The following is a 19,249-nucleotide window of genomic DNA, read 5'->3' on the forward strand; positions in this document are numbered from 1 at the left end:
TATAAAACAGTAAAAATGTACATATACATTTATAAACGATTTGTGTATTCAAATATATTTGTAATGGATTCTTCAATGTCTTACGTTTCTAAAGCTGTCAATATGAAAAAAAAATATATATTATCCTTTCAAACATCCATATTGTACATTTTAGTGTTTTGTCAAAGTACAAACATGTACGTTTAAATGATACAAATATTAACGTACAAATAGCTATGTATATTAATGTGATACGTGTGGGACTGGATGGTATGTATTTGATACCACTGGAAATAAACAATATGTTTATAACAACATCAATGACTTGCACATATTAAGAGGTATATTCTTGCATTAATCCACACATACAGTAATATAACACATGGACATTGTTCAATGAAATATTACTATGCAATTTCTCTATTATTCTGGCCCTTCATTTTAAATACATTTCCTGAAATTCCAATGTACCCGGATTTATAACTGGATGTTTATTTATTTGCTGATCATTATTCTTAATGCTGATTGTTTATTAATTATTATTACTGTAATGTATTTTTGACAAAAACTGCAATAAAATGATTGACAATGTTTATACAATTTTAAAAGCAGTATACAAATCCAAATAGTATGTATAATGCTTTAGAATTTAATATACTGTATCAATGTTTCACAATACAGAAATTTGATTTATTTCACATTGAAGTAATAAGAATTTGAGGGATGCTTTATTGTCATGAACATAATAACAATTCAACAAAATTTTAATTGTTAAAAATACTTTATGCAACTATGCAAAATATAATTACTTTTTTTAATTAATTAATTATTTTATTTATTTTGCATTTTCATTAGATTCACTCCAAAACTGCAAATATCTGTAGTTTAGAGTATACTCTAACCTGTTAGGGTAATAAAGTTCAGAAAATATGGTGTGTAAATAGTCATTAAACCCTTCATTGAAACAAACAAACAAACAAACAAACAAATGTTAAAGTGGTCTCTTGTATTAGCTACATTCATATTGGTTCATGTAGGAGTCTCGATTTGTCCGTTCCACTGTTACCTGAAATTTCAAGTGGTTTTTGGTTTGTTATAAACAAGGAAGTCTGTAATATCATGCCATGTGTTGCTGTCGTGATAGAGATAGTTCATAGAGGACTGTAGCGAGGGCTGAAGTGTATGAGGATAATACTCAAACAACCACAGAACGATGCCCCACACCAGTGTAGCAAACAGCGGGAACGGATCTCTCTTGGGTTGAGAAATGAAGCCTTTTTCCACTGCCAGACGAGACAACGCAAAGAGAATTCTGGACAGCAGATACATATTTATCTGGAGGAATAGAAAATATTAAACATTAGAGATAATCAAATAATGCTATAGATATCCTATATAGTACAGTGGCCCCTAAAAATGTATAAGCATTAATGGTAAATGGTCTGCACTTATATAGCGCCTTTTTAACCTTAACGGTATTCAAAGCACTTTACACTGTGTCTCATTCACCCATTCACACACACATTCATACACCAATGATGGCAGAGCTGCTATGTAAGGTGCTAGCCTGCCATTGGGAGCAATTTGGGGTTCAGTGTCTTGCCCAAGGACACTTCGGCATGTGGAGTCATGTGGGCTGGAATTTGAACCACCAACTCAGTGATTTGTGGCCGACCCGCTCTACCACCTGAGCCACAGCCGCCCCTTTAATAAGAAATTGTATTTTTACTTAAGAAAGCTCCTTGATGTCAAAACAATCTCATTGTCAATATAGTATAAATGACTGTATTACAGTGATGAGAATTTAGCTTAATTGGCATGAAATAATGTTAAAAAATGCAAACAAAAAATCTTAATAGTCCTAAATATTCAACAAAACATATGACAAAAATATTATATTATAAAATGTATACTGTATTATGATATGTAATATAATGCAATACACTTCAATAAGCTTAAAGTATCCGCTAAAAAGAAAAAGAAAATTACTCAAAATGAGAATAATGAAGTTAGTTCTGATGGTGTTGCTAGCATGTAACTAGGTGTTGCTAGCATGTTTTAGCATGCAGCTAGGTGTTGCTAACATGCAGCTAGGTGTTGCTAGCATGTTTTAGCATGCAGCTAGGTGTTGCTAGCATGTTTTAGCATGCAGCTAGGTGTTGCCTGCATGTTTAACATGTCGCTAGGTGTTGCTGGCATGTTTAACATGTCGCTAGGTGTTGCTGGCATGTTTAACATGTCGCTAGGTGTTGCTGGTGTGTTTAACATGTCGTTAGGTGTTGCTTGCATGTTTAACATGTCGCTAGGTGTTGCTTGCATGATTAACATGTAGCTAGGTGTTACTAGCAATTAGCTAAGAATTACTAACATGTTTTAACATGTAGCTAGTAAGTTTTAGCAAGTAGCTGGGATGGCTTAAATGTGAGTCAATCATGAGAGAATTTTCATTTTTGGTGTGAACTCTCCCTTTAAGGTCTGTGCAAAGTTTTGTGCGTGTAGCTTGAAAGCTCAAGGACAAGTTAGGTTTTAAGATTTTGGTCTCAGAAGGCGGAATAATAATAAGATTAAACAGTAGAACCAGCCAAGTCAGAGTATTTAGATCCTCTATAACTCATCCTACTGTTCTCCTTTATTAAATGTGATTTTTAAATGACATGCAAAAGCACTTTCTTGTTATTTACCTGGCTGTTGATGTTGTTATTTTCTCCAAACACCAGCCAGCCTCCGAAACAAGCGGCTAGGAACGAGTGAGCCTGAAGCGGTTTCCCCTGTACGTGCTTCTGGATCGCCTGCAGTCCCTTATATGTGAACACAAAACAGGCCAAATTCCTGGAGTGCGTGTATGTGGCCTGAGCGATCGCCTTCAACTTCTCTCTCAGACTGGAGATGTGTGTAGAGTCCATGAAAACCAAGCATTAACATTTTGAACACCAAATCATAGATTATATTATCACGTTTCCAAGCTACAAAAGTCTCATTTGTCACATAAAACTGAACAATAAAATAGCAGTGAAATGTTTTGTATAGCAAAACTCCCATGTCCTACAGAATGTACACAAATAACTAAGAAATAATATCATATAATATTATATTCACCACCAGTTAAAAGTTCCCTTTCGTTCTTTCTTACGACTATTTTCCAGATTTTAGAATAATAGTAAAATCATGACTTGTAATATATGCCCACATCAGTGTAGGACGAGTTACTCTAAAAATTTAATTAATTATTAACTACTAATTACATCATGTGCTAATGAAAAGTAATTGCATTACTTATTACTTTCTAAAACCCTGATCGAACTCGCCCATATGAAAAATACAAGGATTGACATGAAACTGTTCTTTTAATTCTTTCAAATAAATCACATCAAATTAAATAAATTATGAATTAACTGTCCAAAGAATTTAAAGGGGCAGTATAAATAAAACAAAAAACATACCTTTAAACATTAGATGTTCAATTTCAATTTAAAATTCACTATTGCTTTATATAGAATTGTTTTAAGAGTCTATATGGTATTTAATGCAATTACATCAGAATTAACTTGTAATAAAATGACTGAAATTAAGAGTAATCCCTTACTTTACTTTTTTCAATGAAAAAAATATTTAATTACACCCAATTTACACAAAATACTGTTATGTAACATTATCTGTTAGACAGATCCACAAATAAAAGCAACAGCCTCCCACAATCTTATTTAAACAGGAAAGTAAAGAGATCAAAGTTCACTTCACCTGCCGCTTCTGAACAGAAATGTCATAACAAGGGCGTGAGGGGCGCGAATCTTTGCCCCATATCTGAAATAAAGAACCGTTTCAAACATGAGTAATAAATAGTGAATAAAAACAATTGTTTTAAAATGACTTCCTAGTCTAAATCAATTTAACCTCACTGTGTTTTTGAGTCTAATAAGCGTGTCACCTTGAAAAAGGCGAAAGTAAAACGGCATATATTATTTTCATATTCAGGAGTAAATATAATCATATTAATTTAGTTTGCTAAATGTAAACAGCTTCAAAACAGCTTTGATATCTACTGCTGTCACTGATAAACATGCATATAAACACTGTGAAATAAAACCTTACACAGCTCCATTCCTGAAGCCTTTGACGACAGCCAGAGCAGTTTTATATTTGTGTTGTTGCAGAAGATTGTTGACTGTGTATAACAAAGTTTGAAAGAGATTTGAGACAGCCATGACGATTCTGCTTCTTCTTCTTCTTTCTGTTTAATGGCGGATCGCAAACCAACGTGTATAGACGCATACCGCCACCTACTGTTCCGGGTGTGGAACAGCAGGGTTTTACATACTTCAGGTTACATAAAGGTTAAAAAAAAAATGATGTTTTAAAATAAGGGACACTTAATTGGGGTGGGGGCGGGGATGTCTCTGAACATTTAACTTTATTTCATATAATAGTATTTCTTATTTATTTGTGTACATACTGTAGAACACGGGAGTTTTGTTAGACAAATCATTTCACTGCTATTTTATTGTTCAGTTTTATGTGCCAAATGAGACTTTTGAAGCTTGGAAACGGGATAATATAATCTATGATTTGGAGTTCAAAATATCTCATCAGATATGCTCATGACTATATAAAAATAAAAATAAACTTTTATATGTAAAAAAAAATACATACACACACATATATATATATATATATATATATATATATATATATATATATATATATATATATATATATATATATATATATTTTTTATTTTTTTTTTTATTTGTCTTCTGTAGCTTATTTATGTATACATTTTGGAAGGTTTATACATATTTAATTTTTTTTTATAAATTTGTATTTATTTGATTTGTTTATTTTTCCATCACCTGTACTTGTCATTATGATAATATTCATACATTGTTTGATCTTATTGAACATTTATATTGAAAAAAAAAATTCATATTTTCCAATTTATCAACGTTAAATTGGCGATCTGGAACGATTTTACCGTGACCCCATCTGACCATCTTAAATAGGGGACAAATCGCGTACCGTATTGATTCAACCGGTATCATGAACAATAACAATACGTTTTTTTTTTTTTCGTTTTTTTTTTTTACACATTATATAGGCTATTAATCTTTGTTAGTGTTAGTTTATAAAAAGAGTCTACAACTGTTCATTGTTAGTTCATGTTAGTTTATAGTGCATTAACATATGTTAACATATACAACTTTTAAATTGTAAAAATGTGCTAGTATATGTTGAAATAACCAAGATTTATAAATGCTGTAAAAAAATGTTCAATGTTAGTTCATGTTAACTAAAGTATTTTAACTTATTTACCCAAATACACCGTAACAATTTGTCTAATTTTGATCATATAAATACATATTTTGCTTCCTTAATGATTTGAGTTGGCCACAAGATATATTAGTTGACTCTTTGTGTTAGTTAATAAATTGACAGAGTAACACCAGGTCTGAACACTGTCATGCACAGAAGATGTAGTAACTGTTGTGTGCCACTAGAGAGAATCACAGTTTAAGACTTTACCTGTCACACCTGTGATGCTGGATGCCTTCCAAAGTCAACAGCAAGAGCTAAAGTCCATTTATTCGGAAGTCAAGGCATCCATGTCCAGCTAGCAATGTAGCGAAGGTAAAAGTACCATATTTAAACTGTTATTTTGATTTGTTCACTTTGATTTAATGTTTAATTTTAACATTTATGAAACATGTTGTTTATTAACCATTTAAGTATATGTTGCTGTTGATTTGGTTGCTACATTTTTAAATAGCAAATCAGTGATTCTTACTGGGACACAACAGGCTACAGGCCCCAAATTAACAAACATTTATTTATGTGTGATTTAAATAAGATTCGCAAGCTATGTGATGGTGTGTGGGAATATGTCACATTTTTGGAATATGTCATGCAAGAACAAACTTTTTTTTAAATTATGAGCATTTATGTGTATGTGTGTGTGCAACAATCACGCAGAACAATGTTGCTGATACCGAGTCTGTGATTAGGCAGTCATTTTGTTTTATGATTTTAATAGCATTATTAATTCTGTGCTTCTGTGATCTGTAGAACTATTCCCCTGTTTTCATGTTCACAGTTCACATTAAGAGCATGTTGTGAAAACGTCTACGAGCAATTACAACTACTGTGATCATGGCCGCCATATTCTCAGAATCACCTCAAGGTGAGTGAATTTAAAACAGGCTTTGTGTGTGTGTGTGTGTGTGTGTGTGTGTGTGTGTGTGTGTGTGTGTGTCTGTGAATATCATTAATTTCTCTTTTCACCATGACCCCTGTTTGCTCTTTCAAGGAGGTTCCTTTAAACAGTCAGAGATCAGAATTGTGCTCTTGGGAAGTTCTGGAGCTGGCAGGAACAATGTGATTAAATCCCTTCTGGGCTCTGAGAAACTACCAGATGATAAAATAGGTCTGTGTACTTTATATAAGAGTGAGCAGGCCGGGAGGACGATCAGTGTTGTGGACACACCAGGATGGGACTTAATACAACAAACCCCAGAGAACATAAAAAAAGAAATAGTAGGAAGTGTGTCACATTGTCCTCCAGGACCTCACGCTTTACTTCTAGTGTTACCTGTCAAAAATCGTTCTGAACAACCTTCTACTACAAGTGAAATTACTGCAGCAATAGAGCATGTGAAGTTACTGTCACAACGCGTATGGAGACACACTATCGTGCTGTTTGCTTGTGATGAAGGAGTCGAAGAATCAGCCATCAAAGAACACATTCACAGTGCAGGAAATATCCTGGAGAAGTGTGGAAGGCGATACCATGTTCTTCAGAGTAGTGTTTGGGAATCTGCCACTCAGATCTTCACGCTCATTGAGAAGATAGAAGCCCTGGTGGAGGAGAACAAGGGTGAATCCTTCATTGCCACAAGTTTACTATGAACTGTTTCAACACAAGACAAAGGAGGCGCCTGGTGAGAGCGAGGCCAGACAGAGGCGTAGAAGTTTGCAGATGGATCCTCCTGAAAGTGAGTATTATTCCACAATGCCTCAAAACCAACAGCTGCTCTCACATTAAACTTACGCATGTATTATTTTACAGTGAGAGAAGAAAAAGGGGATTCAGATAAGAAGAAAGATACTGGAGAGGCCGCCAACAATAAGCGTTTGGAAGACATCCCAATACAATATCTCAAGATATTTATAGTGATATTGATGGGTACAATCGGAGCACTTATTGGTTCAGTAGCAGGAGCTCAACATGGAGGTTTGGGGGCTTGTGCCGGAATAGTCTTTGGTTTTATTGTAGGGGTCTTGCTTGCGATTTTTATCATATTCATTTGCACTAACATTTATTCACGCTTTAATAACACTCAACACATAATAATAGTTCAGCATGAGCAACTTAAACCTAATGAGTAAACGATGACAGAATTTGTATATTTGGGTGAACTTTCCCTTGAATGAACCATAATAGACCTTATTTACACTAGCGCCATCTTTGATTTTGAATGGGAATGACAATGAGACTCTTCAATGGCACACATGGTATAAAGATGTAAATTAGTTTTCATCAAGGGCCAGATTCTGTCAACAATACAAATTCAAGCCCTCGATTTAATGGCAAAGTGTTTGTGCTGCTGCTAATATTATTGTTGTTATTGTTATTACTATTTTTATATTCATGCATTCTCAGTTATATGTGCAAATATAAATAGGCGTACATTTATGCACAAGCGCTCTTTACTTACTGACTCGCTCGTATAACATAATGAAACAGTTATGACAAATTAGATATAGAAATGCTTTAACAGCGTTCAGTGTATTAATCGTTAGCACTGGAGCAGGAGACTTGGTAGAAATGTTTGTAGAACGGCAACAACGCCGCCTACTGTACAGGGGTGACATTTTTCCGATTTTTTTTCTTCTTCTTTTTTTCATTTTTAAATGTTTGTTTATTGTTGTTGGACTCAGTGTGTATAGACCCTTCATCTTAAGTTTATCTTTGCAAAATCGTTATGGATTTGGTGTATGAACAGGCTTTAGCGCGGGCCAAACATTTGTCTCTAGGACCGCCGATTGAGGAATCCTGGTCTAATGTATCCACAATGTTATCAGCGGGAGGAATTTCCGGTTGGCTAGCGGAAGTGCGATTGGTTGGCGTTTTGCGTGTAGCCGGTCACTGCTCGCTTTCCTGTCATAACATTAGATTCTTGCTTTTTAAATGTTGTAAGATGTCTTTAAAATTTCCAAGACAATGTGTGTACTTAATGCTTATCCAATTAATCAAGCGCAACTAAAGTTTTGTCTAAAACAGCAATGTTATGATCAGAATGCAGAGCAAAGCGCTCCTGTCCTAGAATTGACTTAGGAACATCTGTTTGAAGAAATCTTTTCACTTTAATGACAAAAAGTCAACAGCGGGGATTACTCATAGTATTCACCCGTACGGTCCGGCTAAAATAGATGTCCAGACGTGATTTTCCTGAACTGTTTGTGAGTTTGAGGCGATGTTTTCAAAGTCTGTTTTCATGCTGTGATGCTAAATGGATCAATTCTACAGTGGAAGATAATAATAATTATTTGAGACATGTACAGTGGTGATATGTTTTAAATGAATTGTATTATGATATTCCTCTTTCCTGCATTTTTTCTGCCGGCAATTAACTTTCTGTTGAGTGTCTTTGTATAATGTGCATGTCTTCTCTTAAAGGGAAAAGGTGATTTGGAAAACAGTGTGGACATTAATTCAATATCAATTAAATGTATTTGTACAGTGATTTTAATAATACATACTGTTTTATAGTTGCTTTAATGAGAACATTGAAGTTTTGTGTACAGTGTTTATAATGTATGTCCAAATAAATATGTTTGAATTGTATGAATATTGAATGTAATTCTTTTGTATGGAACAGTTTAACCTGTGTAAACAGGATGCACCTGAGCTCAATTTTGCGTGTTTCATGGCCAAGTGTGCTGCACAAGCCCTCAAAGACGTCTCGATCGCCCCCCGGTGACTGGTCCTAGTATAGGTCATAAACCCCGCCTCCCCATGTTATTCAACGGGACGTGAGACCAACTAAACAATTAAATTACACTTCACATATCTTTTTTCCAAAGATAGTTTCTGTCATTTACTGTCGTTTCTATCACGTTGATGTCATTTCAAGTGTTTGTTTTCAAAATAAGTTTGTTTTTAGTTATTTGATGCTATAAAAACGGTGCTGTGACATCATGATTGACAGCTGTGATTGACAGGTTCTCTGAGTGAAGTAGTCACTGAAGCACCAACTGACTTTTTTTCGGGATCTTCGGAGGACTGAGGAGATTGGAGCTTTAAATTTAATATCTAAATATCTCTAATTAATTATTTGAAACCGTCAAAAGTGCAGGGGCGTGTGCTTGCGATTGATTCAGCGAGAGTGAGGGCGGGGCCTTGATTTCGCGGCTTTACTTCCTGCTCACTACTGCGCAGGTCTGGTCCAGAAATCGCAACTGCGCAGACTCAAGTCCCAAGATGTCAGCGCCATATCGGGACACTGGCGGCTTCAGTTCTCACCAATGGAAAAGAGCGAAGGGGCGTCGGCCATCTTTTTTTACAGTCTATGGTCATGGCAAAGGCTGTGAATACTTACGTACATGTCACGTTGTCATTATGGGGTATTGTTTGTAGAATTTTGAGAAAAATAATGAATTTAATCAATTTTGGAATAAGTCTGTAACAGAACAAAATGTGGAAAAAGTGAAGTGCTGTGAATACTTTCCGGATGCCCAATTTATATATCAGCTCACTTTTCATCCACACAGTTATTTTGTGGAACCCATTCCTCTTAAATATTATAATTTCTAAACAAATGCTAATAGTAATACAGGTGAAACTCGAAAAATTAGAATATCGTGCAAAAGTTCATTAATTTCAGTAATTCAACTTAAAAGGTGAAACTAATATATTATCTAGACTCATTACAAGCAAAGTAAGATATTTCAAGCCTTTATTTGATATAATTTTTATGATTATGGCTTACAGCTTATGAAAACCCCAAATTCAGAATCTCAGAAAATTAGAATATTGTGAAAAGGTTCAGTATTGTAGGCTCAAAGTGTCACACTCTAATCAGCTAAACACCTGCAAAGGGTTCCTGAGCCTTTAAATAGTCTCTCAGTCTGGTTCAGTTGAATTCACAATCATGGGGAAGACTGCTGACCTGACAGTTGTGCAGAAAACCATCATTGACACCCTCCACAAGGAGGGAAAGCCTCAAAAGGTAATTGCAAAAGAAGTTGGATGTTCTCAAAGTGCTGTATCAAAGCACATTAATAGAAAGTTAAGTGGAAGGGAAAAGTGTGGAAGAAAAAGGTGCACAAGCAGCAGGGATGACCGTAGCCTGGAGAGGATTGTCAGGAAAAGGCCATTCAAATGTGTGGGGAGCTTCACAAGGAGTGGACTGAGGCTGGAGTTACTGCATCAAGAGCCACCACACACAGACGGGTCCTGGACATGGGCTTCAAATGTCAAACGTCTTACCTGGGCTAAAGAAAAAAAGAACTGGTCAGTTGCTCAGTGGTCCAAAGTCCTCTTTTCTGATGAGAGCAAATTTTGCATCTCATTTGGAAACCAAGGTCCCAGAGTCTGGAGGAAGAATGGAGAGGCACACAATCCAAGATGCTTGAAGTCCAGTGTGAAGTTTCCACAGTCTGTGTTGGTTTGGGGAGCCATGTCATCGGCTGGTGTTGGTCCACTGTGCTTTATTAAGTCCAGAGTCAACGCAGCCGTCTACCGGGACATTTTAGAGCACTTCATGCTTCCTTCAGCAGACAAGCTTTATGGAGATGCTGACTTCATTTTCCAGCAGGACTTGGCACCTGCCCACACTGCCAAAAGTACCAAAACCTGATTCAATGACCATGGTATTACTGTGCTTGATTGGCCAGCAAACTCGCCTGACCTGACCTGGCATTGCTAAAAGAAAGATGAGAGACATGAGACCAAACAATGCAGAAGAGCTGAAGGCCGCTATTGAAGCATCTTGGTCTTCCATAACACCTCAGCAGTGCCACAGGCTGATAGCATCCATGCCACGCCGCATTGAGGCAGTAATTAATGCAAAAGGGGCCCAAACCAAGTACTGAGTACATATGCATGATTATACTTTTCAGAGGGCCGACATTTCTGTATTTAAAATCCTTTTTTTTATTGATTTCATGTAATATTCTAATTTTCTGAGATTCTGAATTTGGGGTTTTCATAAGCTGTAAGCCATAATCATAAAAATTATATCAAATAAAGGCTTGAAATATCTTACTTTGCTTGTAATGAGTCTATATAATATATTAGTTTCACCTTTTAAGTTGAATTACTGAAATTAATGAACTTTTGCACGATATTCTAATTTTTCGAGTTTCACCTGTATATCTCAATTGCACACGTTTAACCCTCACACTTTTATTTTGACATTCTGAAATCTCCAGGAATGCTGTATGTGTCTGTTTGTTCACAGTAGTTTAATTAGCTTCTTATTAAAAAAAAAAAATGCACCTGCAGTGTTATAAATTATAAGTGAACCGAACTATTGAGCATCTACATTTGAGATGTTGTTCGTGAGTATCGCTTAAATGTTGCATGCGCGTGAAGGCAAATAATAGTTGCGAGTGTGTGTGTAAACAGTGCAGAGCCATTCGCTGACGCGCTGGAGTGGTGCGTGCATTTTATATATTTATTTATTAAAAACCGCCTTTTGTCACCTCTTCAAGTGGCTTTGAATAAAATGCACGAGTCACCTGAACAACTTTAATTGTGTTTTTATGGTTCTTTGTCATTTTTGGAGCTTGACAGTAATGAACATGACTAACACACAGTATCGGATTTGGATCGGGCACATCGGACCGATACCCATTCCAGATACCCATCCAGGTATTGGACCGGTGCATCCCTAATGTAAATGAACAATTATAAAGCTAGATTGAGTTTACTACACAGTCATTTCCCACAGAATAGTTGTATTTTATCCAAAAAAACAGCAGCATGACAGTATCATCGTCTGAGTCCTGTATTACACGAGCATCCTGCTGTCTAGACCTCCCCTGCATCTGCAGTAAATACATAATCTCAGTACAGCAAACTCTTCAGGTTCTGTCTAGACTCAATATATGCTTTAAAACAAACATATTTATCTACAGTTCTCAAAACATGTCCAACTTTACAGCCGTGAACGTGCTAATAGGCTACATATCTTTCCAGGTTAGTCTTCTCAGGTTCTTCCATCGATGTATAAAGACTCAACAAAATAACTAAAATGCTTCTATATTTGGTCGTCATCCTGAATCCCATAATCATTAACAGACAGATGAGAGAGAACAATATAACATCGCTATAATACAGTGATTAGCTGTTCTCATTTTTAATGCTGCATTAGTACATAATGATTGTTTACACGCAACCGGAAGTTCTGCCCAAATCGCACGCAAAGCGTCATGGGACTCAGGAATATTCTGGATAGATCGTTGAAAATGTGTGGGTGGAGCGTGAAAGATTGCTTTGATGGTACCTGAAGTGCTACTCAATCGAGAATTGCAGATGTTAGGAGACATATGTTTGAAAAAGCAGAAAAGACTCATGCATAATCATTCTATTTACACCCTTAAGTGTGCTTTGAGCTGGGCATCTGAAATTCGATCACACTGTGCTGTAATGACCATTTTCCACATACTTTAGGCTACAGGAATAGCCTAATGCAGTTCATTTTTACACAGTTTTTAGTTTTAGTCATAGTTGCAGTTCTTTGATTACATTTTGTCAGTTTTGTCATGTCACGAGTGGTGGTGGCGTAGTGGGCTAAAGCACATAACTGTTAATCAGAAGGTTGCTGGTTCGATCCCCACAGCCACCATCATTGTGTCCTTGAGCAAGACAGGAGACCTCCTGGGGAAAACCAAGGTTGCTGCTGGTAGTGGTATTAGGGAGGTGAGCAGGGGGTGCTCACCCTATGGTCTGTGTGGGTCCTAATGCCCCAGTATAGTGATGGAGACACTATTCTGTAAAAAGGCACCGTCCTTTGGATGAGATGTTAAACTGAGGTCCTGACTCTCTGTGGTCATTAAAATTCCCAGGACACTTCTTGTAAAGAGTAGGGGTGTAACCCTGGTATCTTGGCCAAATTCCCCCCATTGGCACCTATCTTTCATGGCCTTGTATTAATCTCCACCCCTGAGCGCCATATAAATGTAAGGAATTATTATTATATGGTCAGAATGTGACCAAAAACGAAATTTTGTATTTTTTTTAAAGATGCTTTTCTTTTCTCGAAGAAGCCAAAATGAAGGTGATTTTTGTTTGTGTTTATGGATTTGCCTGAAAATTTTGCCAGGAAACTTCATACCGATCTACAGTGAAAACAATAAACCTTCCTTTCTGTTCATACTTTATCAACATGCTCCAAGAAAATGCTTCTATAAACTACACTTGGCCTAGAATGCACTTTTTAAAACAAAACATTTTTTTTATAAATCTGTGTCACCCAAAGTCTCTTCACATGCTCAAAGGATCGTACCGAGGATTTCAGTAGCTTAAAATTTTTTTTAACGTTTTTTTCATCTGAACACAGCTATATATCACTTTTGATAGTTATGTTCATGGTCAGTGTGCAAATATATTATATTTTAAATAAATATATTTTATATAGAGATAAGGAGTAGAAATAGAAAAAAAAACTATAAAAAAAAAAAAATTTACAACACAATAATATACACAATAAAATAGGAGAAAGAAGAAATATACTGTGCATACGAAGTATGCATATGAATTTGAAATGGTGCATAATGACAGATGTAGAGGTGGTAGCAGCAACCGTTTGACTGGCAATATGTACATTGTGCAAGGTAAAGTGCAATTGTGCAGTAATGTTGACCTGCAACACGCTGATGTTATAAAGCTGATGTTGTAGATGTATAATAATAATAGTAATATTGCTTCACGTAGCCCTATTAGCCGAAACAATATAATAGATGCTGTTGATTCCTTCGCCTGCCTGGGCAGCTTGATAACAGCAAACAGCCAAGTTGCCTGTGAGGCCAACAGCCGAATACGTAAAGCCATGGCCAACTTTCTAGGCCTAAAATGCCTATGGAACCGCAAGAATATCAGAAACAAAACCAAAGGGCGGGTATACATGGCAACAGTACGTGCAATATTGCTGTATGGTAGTGAATCTTGGAACACTAAGAAAGGGGACCTATCTAGAAATATTTGACCACCGCTGCCTGCGGTCTATCACGAAAGTTCGCCTTATAGACAGTATCCCCAATGAGGAAATTCGGCAAACTACCAACTATCGCTATCAGAACTAGTTACCAAACGTCGCTGGAAATGGCTTGGCCATATGCTAAGAATGCCCGAGGATAGGCTACCACAAAAAGCTTTCCTATGCACAAACGACCCTCGCTGGAAGCGGCCCCGAGGTGGTGTATTAACGGCCACTAAACGCTATTTTACAAAAAGCAGCAGAACAATTTATTATGAAGCCGTTTAATTGCAGTCGTAAAGCATATGCAAACACTTGGACCGGACACCTACAAATGCTTGCCAAAGATCGCCATCAATGGAAGGACATCACTCGTGAAGCGACGCATATCCACCTTGGATGAAGCCGTCATTAAGCAAAAAAATATTGCTTCAAGTGTGCGCTGTTGAATAGTGAACCTAGTCCTAGTGTTGTCCTTGGTTCAGGACACGGATGGCCTGGGGAAAGAAGCTCCTTCTCATTCTCTCTGTTTTGGCCATCAGGTAGCATAAGCGCTGCCCTGACCACAACAAAGAGAAGAGTCCATTATTAGGATGGCTGAGGTCTTTCATGACCTTCCTGGCTTTGGTCCAGCATCGTTTGCTGTAGATGGACTCAAGGTCAGGGAGTTTGATGTGGGTGATGCGCTCAGCTGATCGCACCATTCTTCGTAGTGCCAGTCTATCTTGCTTTGTGCAGTTTCCAAACCAGGCTGTGATGTTTCCTGTCAGGATGCTCTCAATGGCACATTCTCCTGGCACCAGTCCTCCAGGCCTTTGATCAGGCCCACCACAACAGTGTCGTCAGCAAACTTGACAATGGTGGTGGAGTTGGAAGTGGCCTCACAGTCATAAGTGAACCATGAGTACAGCAGGGGGGTTAGAACACAACCCTGGGGGTCTCCAGTGCTGAGGGGGGCCACCCTTACTGCTTGTGGCCTGTCAGTCAGGAAGTTGGAGATCCACTGACACAGATATGGGCTTAATCCAAGGTCCTCCAACTTGGTGGTGAGTTTAGAGGGAATTATAGTATTAAAAGTCGAACTATAATCAACAAAGAGCATTTTAACATCATTTCCCTTACTCTTGTCCAGATGATCTTGGACAGTGTGGAGGAGATGTGTGATGGCATCGTCCGTTGAGTGATTTGGACAATAAGCGACCTGTAAGGGATCCAGAGTGTCAGGTAGTGAGGAGGTCTGAAGTCTCTGACCAGTCTTTCAAAGCTCTTCATCGCAATTGAGGTCAGTGCTACAGGACGCTAGTCATTAAGGCAGGAAGGTTGGGGTTTCTTCGGGACAGGAACAATGATGGACTGTTTAAAGCATGTTGGAATTACTGACTGTTCCAGGGAGAGGTTGAATATCTCTAGCTGGTCAGCGCAGGTTCTGGAGGACCCGACCTGAGACTCCATCTGGTCCCGATGCCTTCCTGATGTTCACAGTCCTGTGCTTCTCAAGCTTTTTGACTCCAAGACAGTATTTGAAGATTAAAGATTATAGATTAAAATAATGAACTTGATAGGTAAAGTTTGTCAAGACAAACCTTGATGCTGGCTTGGCAAAGCCTTGTCTAGACTTTATTTGAAATATAATATAATTACACATGTTATTTATACAATATGTTGTGAATGGTTATTTGATATGGTTATTCAAAATAACATTGTCTACTATTGATTAATTAATTAAAGAAAGAAGGGTTTGGGTGGCAAAGCTCTGGATCTACCGGTCAATTTTTGTTCCTACCCTCACCTATGGTCATGAAGGCTGGGTCATGACCGAAAGAACTAGGTCACGAGTACAAGCGGCCGAAATGGGCTTCCTCAGAAGGGTGGCGGGCTTCTCCCTTAGAGATCTGGGGCCTGTACCATGAAGCCGGTTTAGGTGGCTAGCCAGCTATGTTCCAGTTTAGCTTCCGCCAACCCTGGGTTTTAGGTACTATGAAAGTAGCTCGGCTTTAATCGGTGTTCGTTGCCATGGTATCTTACGCTGCACGGCTAACCTGCTCCGGGGCAGGTTATGTTCTGGATTCAAGATCTCAGACTGAAGTTTGACCAATCAGCTGTGAGCAAAGAAACATATAGGTGACGCAACTAATTCCCAGCGTCTGTTCTCTGCTGCAATGGCTTCACCTTTTCTCCCAAATCCTGTGGACATCTCCGCGCAAATTGTTAGACGAGCACTTCGTAGAGAAAGAGTTTTTAGGGACAGACAAAATCCATTTGACTTTCCCGATACTTACTTGTATGAAAGATACAGATTTTCCACGGAAGGAATGTCTTATCTTTGTGAACTTCTTGAGCCGCACATAACAAATGTGACTCGTCGAAGCCATGCCCTTACTGTACCACAGAATGGTATGTATTGCGTTGCATTTTTTGGCAAGTGGTACATACTTGTATGCGGTCGGTGATGCAGAGAATCTAGGGAAAAACACGGTCTGTCGGACCATTCGCAAGGTGGTCCTCGCTCTGCAGGGGTACATAAATAGCTTCATTGTGTTCCCTGGACATTTATCGACCATGTCCATAAAAGAGGGATTTTATAAAATTGCCGGTAAGATATCTTGATTGGGTGACATCATATGAACAAATTTAACCTTTCACGTTCGTTTTTTTTTCTTCTGCAAAAAAGCACATTTCATACTTAGAAATATATAATGCAATAGTCTACAGTAGCTGTTAAGAATGATTTTAAATATATATTTTTAATTCCTATGATAGGATTCCCTAGAGTCATAGGAGCAATAGACTGCACACATGTTGCAATCTCCACAGCTCTGGAGAACATGAGGCAGATTATGTGAACAGAAAGTCCTTTCACAGCCTTAATGTTCAGGTATTTGAAAAATGTGAAGTTATTTTTATTTGCATTGAGATCAATCTTTAAATAAGTAACTAACAGATAGGACAGTTATTTACTGTACATTTCATCTGCAGATGACTTGTGATCATGAATGCATGATCACAAGTTTGGATGCCAAATGGCCTGGCTCAGTGCATGACTCACGAATTTTCCGTGAGTCTATTTTGTGTCAGCGCTTTGAGGAAGGCAAGTTAAAATTGGTACAGTACACTTTAAAGTTTTAATTTGAAAAGCTTACACAATTTTCCCCTTTTCTGTTCTATGACAGGGCTTTTTGATGGCCTGTTGGTAGGAGATCGAGGTTATGCATGCCAGAGGTTTTTGCTAACCCCCTATCCTGACCCTCAGACAGGGCCACAAAACCGCTTCGATGTGGCCCTCAGTAAAACCAGGGTCAAGATCGAGATGACCTTTGGCATCCTAAAGGCACGTTTCAACTGCCTTAGGCGTTTAAGAGTGTCACCAGAGCGGGCATCACAGATAGTGGCTGCATGTGCCATTCTGCACAATATAGCCACTATCAGAAAGGAGCGAGTACCACCACAAAACCAGCTTCTCCCTGATGAAATTGACCCATCACAATTGACCACCCAGCTGGCGCAGCTGTCAGAGATGCAATCACAACACAATATTTTACTTAATAAAAGCACACTGACACTGCTGATAGGTCTCAAACTGTTTTATTGGTCATGTGGCTAGGGAGGAAAGAGAGAAAGAAAAATGACATTAATAAACATTCATAGTGTTCATACAGGGTAACTTAAAATACAGGGTTCATACAGGGTTAAAAAAAAAAAAAAAAGTTCACATACTGAGATCTGTTTTTTCCAGCTGTTTGATCTCCAATTTAATTTTTTTAATTTGGAGCCTCCTCAGCTCACAGTCCAGCTCCTTCAGTGAACAGTCTAGTTCTAGACTCCTTTTGTAAAGGGCCCTGACGGAGTCTGTTTCCACCTGAAACAATTCCACCACAAACAATCATTACACGTTTTCTGGAGGTTGATCAAATCACAAAAAGTGGCATGACTTTCTACAAACATAGGACTGACTGTAATTAAGGGTTTAAAGCATTACCTTGTTCACATTCCTTCTGAAGCCCATTGAGGTAGAGGCTTCAGTTTCTGGGGCAGGTTGTGAAAAATCCTACAATAAAAGAGATGTGTAAGAGCCAGTCATTTAATTATGACATTCAAATGTGTGCTATAATAAAAAGCCCAGTGCATTCACCTCAGCAACTGTCTCTGAAGACACAGACAGAGTGTCTTCATCATTTGGTTCACCCTATAAATTGAAGGCCATTTTAAATCAAAATTGTTATAAAGCAGGTTATGTTCATTGTGTTCTGTCTTGTGTACTGACCTCTGTGCAGGAGACTGTGTGCATGTGTGCTGGCTTCAACAGGGACACTGTATTTCCCTCTACTGTGCAGAACATAGAGTCTTTTTTTAAAAACATTAGTAATGCATTGCACACACATACCCAGTGTCACTTGCTTAGAGGAGCCAGCACCAGGGTCAGACTGTACAGCACTTGCAATCCCATCCATAATCGGCCGCCCCTTGTTGTTACTCAGTGCCAACTCCTCCGCCACAGTGTATTCTGGAGGAGGTGGCCCTCCCCCAGTTTTCCTTATGTCACACTTTTTTCTGTTTGCTGCAAACAAGTATTTGTGATTAAATGTTCACAAAAGTAATAAAAGGTTTTGGTAAATACTCACCACTTTGAATTATATTTTTATATTTTGTTTTGATCTGCTGCCAAGAACGTTTGGAGTTGGGGTTGCATCTAAAAATCAATGAATATCAATCTTTCTTAGGATGTAATAGCCTATACATTCACACTTTACATACATCTACACACACACACACACACACACACACACACACACACACACTTATGTATGCATGTATATATCAGCACGAATACACATTTTAATTTTAGCGTTTAATACATTTTTAATATGATTATCCTACATAAATTTACATTAATTGTTTAACTTAGCCTACGCATTAACGCAATCAGCAATCTTCCTCCAAGATTGTTCTCTTGCTTTGGCAGCAGATACAGTGTTACTGCGTGCTTGAAAAACACTCCTATATTCTTCATATTTCTGAATAATAATCTCTTGCTCCTGTGCGGAAAAATATATAGCTCTCGCTCTATCCATATCTAACGC

General features: G+C 37.8%; 1 protein-coding gene and 2 pseudogenes across 1 annotated transcript; 2 read left to right on the forward strand and 1 right to left on the reverse strand.

Moving 5' to 3' along the window:
• Positions 1-702: 702 nt before the first annotated feature.
• On the reverse strand, positions 703-4,193 carry pxmp4 (peroxisomal membrane protein 4). The gene is made up of 4 exons (XM_052129895.1): positions 4,069-4,193; positions 3,718-3,780; positions 2,661-2,859; positions 703-1,314 (listed from the first exon to the last, which is right to left on the reverse strand). Exons 1-4 carry the CDS (start codon positions 4,179-4,181, stop codon positions 1,054-1,056), a joined length of 636 nt encoding a protein of 211 aa, XP_051985855.1. The 5' UTR covers positions 4,182-4,193; the 3' UTR covers positions 703-1,053.
• Positions 4,194-5,533: 1,340 nt separating this feature from the next.
• On the forward strand, positions 5,534-7,922 carry LOC127646326 (GTPase IMAP family member 9-like; annotated as a pseudogene).
• Positions 7,923-16,330: 8,408 nt separating this feature from the next.
• On the forward strand, positions 16,331-17,714 carry LOC127646132 (putative nuclease HARBI1; annotated as a pseudogene).
• The last annotated feature ends 1,535 nt before the right edge of the window (positions 17,715-19,249 follow it).

This window comes from Xyrauchen texanus, chromosome 7 (genome assembly GCF_025860055.1).
Source record: "Xyrauchen texanus isolate HMW12.3.18 chromosome 7, RBS_HiC_50CHRs, whole genome shotgun sequence".
NCBI lineage: Eukaryota > Metazoa > Chordata > Actinopteri > Cypriniformes > Catostomidae > Xyrauchen > Xyrauchen texanus.

Coding starts and splice junctions, on each gene's coding strand:
- pxmp4 (XM_052129895.1), bottom strand. CDS start 4,181: ATGGCTGTCTCAAATCTCTTTCAAACTTTGTTATACACAGTCAACAAT. Junction 2,860..3,717: donor TTTCTGTTCAGAAGCGGCAG/GTGAAGTGAACT, acceptor ACACATCTCCAG/TCTGAGAGAGAAGTTGAAGG. Junction 1,315..2,660: donor ATAACAACATCAACAGCCAG/GTAAATAACAAG, acceptor CTATTCCTCCAG/ATAAATATGTATCTGCTGTC.